General features: G+C 39.0%; 1 protein-coding gene across 2 annotated transcripts; it reads left to right on the top strand.

The window, feature by feature from the left end:
• Positions 1–3,607: 3,607 nt before the first annotated feature.
• On the top strand, positions 3,608–6,368 carry LOC134332484 (titin-like). Of its 2 annotated transcripts, XM_063014147.1 has the most exons (4): positions 3,609–3,883; positions 3,917–5,888; positions 5,976–6,116; positions 6,217–6,368. In XM_063014147.1, exons 1-4 carry the CDS (start codon positions 3,647–3,649, stop codon positions 6,282–6,284), a joined length of 2,418 nt encoding a protein of 805 aa, XP_062870217.1. In that variant the 5' UTR covers positions 3,609–3,646; the 3' UTR covers positions 6,285–6,368. The 2 variants fall into 2 exon arrangements, with proteins under 2 accessions (XP_062870216.1, XP_062870217.1); XM_063014146.1 differs by having other exon boundaries at positions 3,608–5,888.
• Positions 6,369–12,915: the final 6,547 nt, after the last annotated feature.

The following is a 12,915-nucleotide window of genomic DNA, read 5'->3' as shown; positions in this document are numbered from 1 at the left end:
ACGTTTTGTTGTAAATATGCGATTCAGGCCCTTACTTAATGTTTCTGAATTTGTATTGTTTCAAAATTATTATTGCCCAGGGGCCCAGACTATCCTTAATCCGTCCTTGGACTACATCAGTTAAAAATATATCAGTAAAAAATGAAAAAATTAATCAACCCATTTCTTCCTGCAAACTGTATTGAAGATACAATTTCAAGCTTTGAAAAAAAGAGTTGGTAATAAGCTGACCGCAATTCTGATGTGTCATTTCTAAATAAAATATCATTTTTAAATAAAGGCCTTCATATTGTCAAATTTCAATTATTTTAAATCTAGACTGTTATTAAAAGGAATTCTCTAGTTTCCACAGAATAATTCCACTTCATAATGATAGTACACCATCTGTAGATGTCACTTTTGAAGCAATTTTGAAGTATAATTTCTAAATAAAGGCCTTTATATTTCAACATTTCTATTATTTTAAATAAAGACTGTTATTAAAAAAGAATGCTCAAGATTCCACAGAACAATTCCACTTCATAATGATAGTACACCATCTGTAGATGTCACTCAGTTAATATCAAGCAATTCTGATGTGTCATTTCTAAATAAAGGCCTTTATATTGTCAAATTTCCATTATTTTAACTCTAGACTGTTATTAAAATGAATTCTCTAGTTTCCACAGAACAATTCCACTTCATAATGATAGTACACCATCTGTAGATGTCAATCAGTTAATATCAAGCAATTCTGATGTCATTTTTAAATAAAGGCCTTTATATTGTCAAATTTCCATTATTTGAACTCTAGACTGTTATTAAAAAGATTTCTCCAGTTTCCACAGAACAATTCCACTTCATAATGATAGTACACCATCTGTAGATGTCACTCAGTTATTTGACGCTAACTCCTCCCCCTCTGCAGACTTTTTGTCACTGTTGAATTGTTTTGATCTCCAGCAGTATGTAACTTTTCCAACACATAAACAAGGCCACATTCTAGATCTCATATGTGCAACTGGAAACGTTATCAGTAATGTGTCTGGTCATATTACTGGTGTTTCATTTCCTATCGTAATTATTCCGCTATCAGTCCTCAATCTCTCATGGCTACTCTGGAACACTCCAACTTTATCAGTATTACTTCTGTATGCTTTCCGTTCCTAGATGTAGGATGTCCACTATGGGCGGCAGATCCTTCAGCGTTGCCACCCCAACACTCTGGAACTCGCTGCCCCCGACTCTTCGCTCTATCTCTTCTCTTTCTGTTTTTAAGGTGTCTCTAAAGACCCATCTCTTCTCACAACATTTTCATTCTACCTCCTGAACCTATATTTCTAACCTATCCTCACTTTTTTTTTTTTTTTTGGTTACCGCTCTATTACTGTACAGTCCATCCCAGAATTCGTAACGAATGTTATTTAAAATGTAGCGAATTATGATTCTTAATACAAAACATACTTAAGTAAAAGTAAAATTACAGGCTGTAAAATCTACTTTAAAAAGTACAAGTACACGAAAAAACTACTCAATTACAGTAACGCGAGTAAATGTAATTCGTTACTTTCCGCCTCTGCTAAACAGGCTAAACAGAATTAAACAAAGGCTAAACAGTGTAAACAGACTAAACAGTAAACAGTAAACAGTACTAAACAAAGGCTAAACAGGGATAAGAGGGCTAACAAACACAGGCTAAACAGGCTAACTAGACAGAACAGAGCTAAACAGGCTAAACAAGACTAAAAACTAACAGGCAAATGCTAAACAGGAAATAACAGAGTTAAACAAGACTAAACAGGACTAAAAGACAAAGGCAAGACAGATAAAAGACAAAGGCAAACGACAAGCAGAGTGTACGGCAAAAACCAAACAGACAGAGTCACCAGAAATCAAACAGAGTTACCAGAATCATCTCCAACCAGCCTTTCCCAGAGCCTCTCTTTAATACCCAGCTGATGGGGCTAATTAGCTCAGGGAACCAATCACGAGAGGGGAGCTGGCTGAAGACTGAGGAGAGAAGGGCGTGGCACACTGGAGCACACAGAGGCTCAAAGTGTGACACAAATAATGCATTTTACAAACTTGGTAGGCTACTTCAAAGACATGCAAGCAAAAATAATTAGTCCTTTATAATGTACTGTAATTACTGATCTGTACATTTTAAGATATTCATTTGTACGTCATGATGGTTTAACTGCTTTATTATTTGTGAAATGCTAAACATCATCTGCTTATCCTGTGTTTTGGGCGTTTTTCATGCATTTTGGCTGAAAATTACTGTCGCAATCTGTCAACCCTGCCCATAGTAGCTCAGTGTTGTCTTAAAAATCAAAAACAAAACATGAATCAACAGAAGAACGTTCATTTGTAGTTCTAAACATATTTAGTAGTTCTAACATATTTTTGTCTCTCCCACGATGTCATTTCTCTCTTCTACAGCGTCAATTACATGCAAATGAAACTTATGCAAATTAGGTGATGACGTCATTTAGCGACTTCTAGCGACTTTTAGGACAGCCAATAGCTACTTTCCTTACTAAGGAGTTAGCAACACTGCTCGTATGGAGCTTGATGCTGCTTTTTTTATCTTTTAAAGTTCACCTGGTTAAATTTTGAGCCAGTTTGCCGCAGCGCCTTAAAAAAGATGAACTGTGTGATATGACGTGATAAAAGTGACCCGGACAGAACGAAAAACACTTAACGTGAAAAATAAAACGTAACGCTTGTTGTACTAAAACGACGACCGATGAATTTGGGCAGTACAGAGTGTTTATAACCAGTACAGAGCTCGTATAACCAGTACAGTGCGTTTATAACCAGTACAGAGCTCTTATAACCAGTACAGAGCGTTTATAACCAGTACAGAGTCAGGGCGCATCACCCTGCTATGAGAGGCCACAGATATCAGGGAAGCGTCTCCATAAAAGGGTGAACATGGTCTTCAACCATGCTTAGGTAGGAGCTCCGTATCAGAGTAACATCCACATGGATGGCAGGACCCGAGGTTTCCCAGCAGAACGTCCACAGGAGCTCGTCTGTTGGATCGGACCACACAGGCCATCCTTCGCTCCCTACGTGCATCAGTGAGCCTTGGCGCTCATGACCCTGTCGCCGGTTTACCACTGTCCCTTCCTTGGAGCACTTTTGATAGATACTGATCCCTGCAGACCAGGATCCAAACGTGCATCCATTTTTCTGCTTCTAACATCAACTAACAGGTGCTGTGATGAAGAGATAATCAGTGTTATTCACTTCAGCTGTCAGTGGTCATAATGTTATGACTGGTCGGTGTGTGTGTGTGTGTGTGTAAATACGTATATGGTAATAGAATTGATTGCCTTTATTAGTCATGTATACATGTACAGGTGTGCAGTATTCCAGCTGTTACGCCCCTGGAGCAAACAGGGTTAAAGGTCTTGCTAAAAGGCAGAACTGGGATTCGAACCCTCAACCTTTCGATTAATAGGGCCCAAAGCTCCTCCCACTACACTAGAGGTTAATGATGCTGAGAGCAGCAGTGATGATGATCAGCACCACTCTCAGCTACATGCACACATTGTGACATCATCATGATGACATCACCACACTCCAAACCTCTGGTATAAATAGCCGCGTTTCGTGTGTTTGTGCTCATTTGATCTGAGACGCCGAGACAGTAAGCAGCATGAACATGTTCTCCTGTTGGACTTCTCCATCTGACGATGACGAGCCGCACAGGCGGGTAAACGAACCGGAGAAGAGGGTAAAGAAGAGAAAATGGTGGCAGAGACGCCAGAAGGTGGAGATGCAGGACGTGGAGGGTGGAGAGGGAAGCGGGGTAAAGGGTGAAGAGATGGGGCAAGGAGTGGAGCAGAATGTTTTAGAGGACCAGGCAGACCAAATACCAAAGATGGAGAAGCAGGTGGTTCTGGGAAAAACCAAACCTGAGAAGAAGGTAAAGAAGAGAAAATGGTGGCAGAGACGCCAGAAGGTAGAGATGCAGGACGTGGAGGGTCAGGAGGGAAGCGGGGTAAAGGGTGAAGAGATGGGGCAAGGAGTGGGGCAGAATGTTTTAGAGGACCAGGCAGACCAAATACCAAAGATGGAGAAGCAGGTAAAGAAGAGAAAATGGTGGCAGAGACGCCAGAAGGTAGAGATGCAAGTGGCCTCATGGGACCTGGTGGAAGAACCAGAGCAGGTCGTCCTAAAGGACCAGAGAAGGGAACCAGTAAACAAGGTGGTTCTGGTTTCTGACATTGAGATGAAGAAGTTAAAGCAGGTGGACCCAGTGGAGCAGGTGGACCCAGTGGAAAAAACAGACCAGGTCGTGAAGAAGACCGAAAGGCAGGTGGACCCAGTGGAAAAAACAGACCAGCCCGTGAAGAAGGCCGAAAGGCAGGTGGACCCAGTGGAAAAACCAGACCAGGTCATGAAGAAGGCCGAAAGGCAGGTGGACCCAGTGGAAAAACCAGACCAGGTTGTGAAGAAGGTAGAGAGGCAGATGGCCCCGCTGAACCTGGTTGAAGAACCAGAGCAGGTCATCCTAATAAACCAGTGGAAGGAACATGTAAAAAATAGGGTTCGTTTCATTGAGAATGAGATAAAAAAGGCCGAGAGGCAGGTGGACCCAGTGGAAAAACCAGACCAGGTCATGAAGAAGGCCAAAAGGCAGGTGGACCCAGTGGAAAAACCAGACCAGGTTGTGAAGAAGGCCGAAAGGCAGGTGGACCCAGTGGAAAAACCAGACCAGGTTGTGAAGAAGGTAGAGAGGCAGATGGCCCCGCTGAACCTGGTTGAAGAACCAGAGCAGGTCATCCTAATAAACCAGTGGAAGGAACATGTAAAAAATAGGGTTCGTTTCATTGAGAATGAGATAAAAAAGGCCGAGAGGCAGGTGGACCCAGTGGAAAAACCAGACCAGGTCATGAAGAAGGCCAAAAGGCAGGTGGACCCAGTGGAAAAACCAGACCAGGTTGTGAAGAAGGCCGAAAGGCAGGTGGACCCAGTGGAAAAACCAGACCAGGTTGTGAAGAAGGTAGAGAGGCAGATGGCCCCGCTGAACCTGGTTGAAGAACCAGAGCAGGTCATCCTAATAAACCAGTGGAAGGAACATGTAAAAAATAGGGTTCGTTTCATTGAGAATGAGATAAAAAAGGCAGAGAGGCAGGTGGACCCAGAGGAAAAACCAGACCAGGTCATGAAGAAGGCCGAAAGGCAGGTGGACCCAGTGGAAAAACCAGACCAGGTCATGAAGAAGGCCAAAAGGCAGGTGGACCCAGTGGAAAAACCAGACCAGGTCATGAAGAAGGCCGAAAGGCAGGTGGACCCAGTGGAAAAACCAGACCAGATTGTGAAGAAGGTAGAGAGGCAGATGGCCCCGCTGAACCTGGTTGAAGAACCAGAGCAGGTCATCCTAATAAACCAGTGGAAGGAACATGTAAAAAATAGGGTTCGTTTTATTGAGAATGAGATAAAGAAGGCCGAGAGGCAGGTGGACCCAGTGGAAAAACCAGACCAGGTTGTGAAGAAGGTAGAGAGGCAGGTGGACCCAGTGGACACAGTGTTAAAACCAAAGCAGGTAGGAAAGAACCAGATTGAAATAAAGAAGCCAAATTTAGAGGAGAAAATGCTCCTCAAAAACCTGGAGAGGATGGAGAACAAAAGGCTGGAGAAGCAGGTGCTTCAGATGGACCAGATGTCAAAGGTAGAAGAACGAGTGGATCAGGTAGGTTTGAAGACTAAGGTTAATAAACCTGAGGAGCAGGTGTGTCTACAGGACAGGCAGGTGGTTCTAGTGAACCGGGTGAAGGAATCAGACAGGGATGAAGCACCTGAGCACCAGTGGACAGAACTGGAGGAGCCAGCAGCTTTGGAGCACCAAACATGGAAACTGAAGAAGCAGAACCTGGATAGAGGATGCACTGAAGGTACATTTGAGGGATTTTATAGATGGATGGTGGTGATCTGATGAAGGTGAACGTTACAAACTGAATCAGGTTGCATTTCTCCCTCAGATCCACTGAAGAACATCTCCGAGGCGTCTTCAAACAAACCGGACCACGAGCAGCTGCAGGACGACGTTCTTGTTTCCCCCATCGTCGAAGCCCAACCTGGAGAGTCCGGGGCTCTGATGGAGACCGCGCGTGAAGATGAAGGTCTGGTTTCAATTCAGAAATACACGTTATACACGCTAGGTGGAGTAACGCTGGAGTTTCCTGTAACACGTGTGCGTGTCGGCTCTGTGTTGCTGTGTAGGTGTCCCGATGCCGAAGTCGAGGAGAGCCAGCCTGAGAACCAAACGGTTCCAGTTCTTCAACGTCTGAAGCTGAGGTGGTGACGATCCGGAGATCATCCAATCACACGCCGACTTTTCCAACATCAAAATAACAATAAAGTGCCTTCATGAACATGTTGGTTGGTTTGATTTTGTGTACGTTGGGTATTGAGGGTGGACCGATAAAGATCCAATCGCTCCGATCCCCCTTTTCCACCGACGTGGAACGGTTCCGGTTCTGGTTCCAGATAAAAGAGGTTCCAGACAGCGAACTAGCGTCTGATCTGGCACCACAGAATACTGGGTTTTTCAGCCCGAACCGTGACGTCATCTGTGGGCGTGTCAAGTGTAGAGGTGTGGGTGCTGTGCTGGTGTCTTGTATGCAGTGTTGCCAATTTATCCACTTTGTCGCTGTATTTAGCGACTTTTTAGACCCCTCTAGCGACTTTTTTTTTTCTTCAAAAAAGCTTGCCAGATTTTGCGATTTTGTTGGAAATTGGCAGGGAAAAACACACTTTGGCAGGTTTGTAATCATTTTGGCGGCTTAAAATGTGAGTAAAAAAAATATTGCTTTCTAAAGCAGGTGGAATATAAACGGGTCTACCTTCTCCCACCACATCCAGCCCGTTGTCAAGAGTTTAATGGACAGGTTATTCTTTCCTGTCCTAGACACTGTTGCCACACCCATTAAAACAGTGATTCAAATGTTAGACAAGTGATTTGAGTTAAATATGAAGGGAAGCAGGTCTCGTACATATAACCTCTCATATGCACGAGAGGTTCCTATCATAAACTGTAACGATATGTGGGCGATGATGGGCGAGGAAGGGGCGGACACACACGCAGATGTGTAAATGAACCAACATATATTTAAAAATAACAAAGACAAAAGACAGGTAGGGACTTCCGGTGACGTAACGTTGATGGTAACAGCGTAAAACTAAAGCGCCGTCCAACTGAACAATAAATTCCTAACAAAACGATCAAAAACTGGGCAAAAACATAATATATTATGACATCGTCTTACCGAAGCAAGAGCTCCGCTAGACAGGAGAAAGTGAAAGAGACGAACGAAAACGCGAAGCAACAAAACCAAACTCCGGTGAGTGATGGGGCTAATGCTAACGCTGACGCTTGTACACGCGACTCCGAGTCAAAAATATTAGCTGAACTGCAGAAAATGCGGTCGGAGAATCGGGAAGGACATGAACAGACAAAGCTTTCGTTGATAAAACTGGAATTATCAATAAAAGAACTGAGAGCTGAAATGACAAAAGAAAAGAACCACGGAGACAGAAAGCCGTATAAGTGCTGTGGAGGATAACGGGAGGAGATATGAAAATGCAATCAGGTACCTGCTACAGCGAGAGATTAACCTGACGGCCAGGTGTGAGGACTTACAGAACAGGTCAAGACGTAACAATTTGAGAATTTACCGAGTGCCAGAAGGGAGTGAGGGAAAAGATGTGAAGGTGTTCATGAAAGAACTTATTCAAACCATGGATAGACTTCCAATAGAAGTAGGACCTATGTCCAAAAAATCTAAAACTCTTCAAACACTGATGGGTGAAATGGGCTTGGTGGATATCTGGCGTCAGCTACACCCGAAAGAAAAGGACTTTACTTTTATGTCACAGGTACATGGTAGTTATTCTAGATTGGATATGTTTTTAATAACGGGAACAGACCTGTATAGGGCTAGTGAGTGTCATATAGAACCAATCACTTTATCAGATCATGCTCCGGTTACCCTAAAGATAAAATTTGGACCAAGTAAACAGTTTAGATACTGGAGACTTAATGTCTCATTATTAAATAATGAAACAACCCAACCAAGAAATACGTACAGCCTTAACAGAGTATTTTTTCTCTAATGATAATGGTACTGTTTCCCCCTCTATTCTCTGGGAGGGGGCCAAAGCAGTAATAAGAGGTAATATTATTGCCATCTCTTCAAAGTTAAAAAAGCAGAGATTGGCTAAACAGATTGAATTGGAGAGGGAAATAAAGAGACTAGAAATAGAACATCGGCAATTAAAAAATCAGAAGGTATTTGATTTATTAAAAGAAACTAGACAAAAATTGGATGACCTTTTAACCTACAAAACAGAGGGAGCATTGCGATTTATAAAAAGGAAATACTATGAAATGGGTAGCAGAGCAAGTCGCCTGTTGGCATTTCAGCTGCGTAAAGCCCAATCTAATAGAATAGTACACAGGATAAAATGTCCAGATACTGATCAGATGTTGACTCAACCAAAAGATATTACAGAAGCCTTTGCTACATATTATAGAAGGTTGTATAAAGAGGAAGAACTGCCTGATAAGAAAGAAAAAATCATAGTCTTTTTCAATTCAGTAAATGTAACTAAATTAACAGTAGAGGAGGCCAGTACGATGACGCTACCCATTACAGAAGAAGAAATCAAAGACACTATTGTCAAACTCAAAAATAATAAGTCCCCAGGGGCAGATGGCTTCCCTGGAGAATATTATAAATTCTTTGTAAATGAGATAACTCCAGTTTTATGTAGAGTATACAACTACGCTCTCACAGAAGGAAGCCCACCAGGGTCGTGGTTAGATGCAATAATAAGTGTTATTCCAAAGGATAACAAAGATCCAAATCTATGCATGTCCTATCGCCCAATTAGCTTACTCTGTGTAGATCTCAAAATTCTGACCTCCATTATAGCAAATACAATACAAAAACATATCAACAAACTTATAAAGCCAGATCAGACCGGTTTTATTAATAACCGACAGGGAGTTGATAATGTTAGGAGGGCCCTAAACCTACAATCAATAGCAGTCAAAAGGGACACCCCATCAATGCTCCTCAGCCTAGATGCGGAGAAAGCATTTGACAGGGTTGATTGGACATTCCTAAAAGAGACCCTTAGCTATACGGGCTTTAACTATACATTTGTTAAATGGATTTAAATGTTCTATAAAAATCCTAGATCTAGAGTGAGAGTAAATGGACATTGCTCTGAGTTTTTCTCTTTGGGACGTGGTACACATCAGGGAGACGCATTGTCACCTTCCTTATTTGCACTTAGTATTGAACCATTGGCTGAATTGATAAGTATCCCTCATACAGGGAATAACTGATAAAGATAAGGATCAACACAAGTTAGCCCTCTTCGCAGATGATATATTATTATTCCTAGAAAACCCGGTTGCCTCCATACCCGCCCTCTTACACAGTCTTAATGAATACAGCGCAGTGTCAGGATATAAGGTCAATACAGACAAATCTGAAGCAATGATGATAGTCGGAGAATGGCCCTCTCAACTAGATAACCTGGTGTCTTTTAGAAGACCTAAAAACGGCTTTAGATATCTTGGTGTTGTCCTTACACCTAAAACAACACAATTATTCTCTTCAAATTATGACAAATTGATTAAAGAAATTAAAAAAGATCTAACCAGATGGGATACACTACCCCTATCACTCTTAGGCAGGATAGAGTCAGTGAAAATTAATATTCTACCAAGACTGCTCTTTTTATTTCAGTCCCTACCTATTTCAGTACCACAAACTACTTTCCAGTTGTTAGGGAAATTGACATCAAGATTTATTTGGCAAAACAGGAGACCAAGAATCCGACTAAAAACGTTGATGGCATCAAAAGATAAAGGGGGTCTGAGTTTACCTAACCTAAAACTCTACTACTGGGCGGCTCAGCTCCGAGCAATAGTGGTATGGATGGTAAATGATCTGGAGATTAGATGGATCTCTATTGAACAGAACTCTATGCCAGGAGTACCACTATCTACTCTTCCATATCTTAATCAACAGTCTTGGAAAAAATTAAAAATAAATAATATATGGATCAAACACACATTGAAAGTATGGGCTTTGGTGCAAAAGCAATTAAAGGGAGCTGCAGTTCTGTCGCGCGTTATGCCCATTGTAGGAAACATTGAGTTTCCTCCTTCCATGTGGGACGGTACATATAAAAGATGGGCTGAAAATGGGCTGAAAACAATTAACCAATTGTTACTAAACTTTTTTATTTTAACTCTAGACTGTTATTAAAAAGAATTCTATAGTTTCCACAAAACAATTCCACTTCATAAAGATAGTACACCATCTGTAGATGTCACTCAGTTAATATCAACACATTCTGATGTATCATTTCTAAATAAAGGCCTTTATATTGTCAAATTTCTATTATTTTCACACTAGACTGTTATTAAAAAGAATTCTCTAATTTCCACAAAACAATTCCACTTCATAATGATAGTACACCATCTTTAGATGTCACTCAGTTAATATCAAGCAATCCTCATGTGTCAATTTTAAATAAAAGCCTTTATATTGTCAAATTTCATTTATTTTAAATCTAGACTGTTATTAAAACAAATTCTCTAATTTCCACAAAACATTTCCACTTCCTAATGATAGTACACCATCTGTAGATGTCACTCAGTTAATATCAATATCAACACATTCTGATGTGTCATGTCTAAATGAAGGCCTTTATATTGCCACATTTCTATTTTTTAAAATATAGACTGTTATTAAAAAGGAAAGCTCAAGTTTCCACACAATAATTCCAATTTAAAATGATAGTACACTATCAGTAGATGTCTCTCAGTTAATATCAAGCAATTCTGCAGTGTCATTTCTAAATAAAGGCCTTCATATTGTCAAATTTCAATTATTTTAACTCTAGACTGTTATTAAAAAGATTTCTCCAGTTTCCACAAAACAATTCCACTTCATAATGATAGTACACAATCTGTGGATGTCACTTAGTTATTATCAAGCAATTCTGCAGTGTCATTTTTAAATAAAGGCCTTTATTTTGTCAAATTTCCATTATTTTAACTCTACATTGTTATTAAAAAGAACTCTCTAGTTTCCAAAGAACAATTCCACTTCAAAATGATAGTACACCATCTGTAGATGTCACTCAGTTAATATCAAGCAATTCTGATGTGTCATTTTTAAATAAAGGTTTTTATATTGTCAAATTTCCATTATTTTAACTCTAGACTGTTATTAAAAAGAATTCTCTAGTTTCCACAAAACAATTCCACTTCACAATGATAGTACACCATCTGTAGATGTCACTCAGTTAATATCAAGCAATTCTGTTATATCATTAAAAAAAAGGCCTTTATATTGTTACATTTCCATTAATTTCAATCTAGACTGTTATTAAAAAGAATTCCCAAGTTTCCACAGAATAATTCCTCTTTATCGAGACAGTACACCATCTGTGGATGTCACTCAGTTAATATCAAGCAATTCTGATGTATCATTTCTAAATATATGCTTTTTTATATTGTAATATCTGTATTATTTTCAATCTAGACTGTTTCCACAAATTAATTCCACTTCATAATGATAGTACACCAACTGTAAAATACACTCAGTTAATATCAAAACATTCTGATGTATCATTTTCAAATAAAGGTCTTTATAATGTCAAATTTCCATTATTTTAAATAGACTGTTATTGAAAGAAATTCTCTAGTTTTAACAAAATTAAAAAACTTCATAATGATAGTACACCATCTGTAGATGTTACTCAGTTAATATCAAAACATTCTGATTAATAATTTGTAAATAAAGTTAGAAATGACACATCAGAATTGCTTGATATTAACTGAGTGACATCTACAGATGGTGTACTACCATTATGAAGTGGAATTATTGTGTGGAAACTAGAGAATTCCTTTCAATAACAGTCTAGATTTAAAATAATAGAAATGTGACAATATAAAGGCCTTTATTTAGACATGATACACCAGAATTGCTTGATATTAACTGAGTGTAAACTACAGATGGTGTACTATCATTACGAAGTGAAATTGTTGTGTGGAAACAAGTAGATTCCTTTTAATAATTTATAATAATTATAATTTTTTATATATTATAATAATTTAATAATATATTTTAGTTGACTTTAAATTTAAAGTAAAATCATAATATCAGGTTATTAGCAACTCTTTTTTTCCAAGCTTGATATTGTGGTTTATTTAATTATTCAAATTTTAACTGATATATTTATATATTTTTTAACTGATATATTTATATATTTTTAACTGATATATTTATATATTTTTAACTAATATATTTATATATTTTTTAGATGATATATTCATATTTTTAACTGATATATGTATATATATTTTAACTGATATATTCATATTTTTAAGTGATATTTTTAAATATATTTTAACTGATGTATTCATATTTTTTAAGTGATATATTTATATATATTTGTAACCGATATATTTTTATATTTGTAACCGATATATTTATATATTTTAACTGATATATTTTTAACTGATGTAGTCACGTTCACGTCGTCAATTACTTTTTTTTTATCAGTTTTACCAGACGCTATTACCGTAATGTTTAGTATACACACATCCTTAGAAACAACGTGTGGGCTGATTTGACTGAGCATTATGAAGTGGAGGCTGGCTTGACCGCAGTCTCTAAAACCCCGTGTATTAAAGGGGGACACTCGCGTTCACGTTTGGCGTTTTTAAATATTCAAATATTTGTGTGATGGCAAGGCTTTATAATGTAAGAAAAAACTGGACCAATTACATCACTGTGTCTGGATCATGAGAACATGACTGGAACTCTAAAACCCAATTTCTGGTTGCCCCTGGCACAGACCAACGTGTTATGATTATGACCCTATTATTAT

The sequence above is a fragment of the Trichomycterus rosablanca genome, chromosome 18 (genome assembly GCF_030014385.1).
Source record: "Trichomycterus rosablanca isolate fTriRos1 chromosome 18, fTriRos1.hap1, whole genome shotgun sequence".
Lineage (NCBI taxonomy): Eukaryota > Metazoa > Chordata > Actinopteri > Siluriformes > Trichomycteridae > Trichomycterus > Trichomycterus rosablanca.
The sequence above is the reverse complement of the archived record's forward strand: the minus strand, read 5'-3'. Positions and strand labels throughout refer to the sequence as shown.

Bases quoted from the DNA above. Each gene is read 5' to 3' on its own strand.
- LOC134332484 (XM_063014146.1), top strand. From the start codon at position 3,647: ATGAACATGTTCTCCTGTTGGACTTCTCCATCTGACGATGACGAGCCG. The intron at 5,889-5,975 runs GTACATTTGAGG...TTTCTCCCTCAG, and splicing joins GGATAGAGGATGCACTGAAG to ATCCACTGAAGAACATCTCC. The intron at 6,117-6,216 runs GTCTGGTTTCAA...GTTGCTGTGTAG, and splicing joins GACCGCGCGTGAAGATGAAG to GTGTCCCGATGCCGAAGTCG.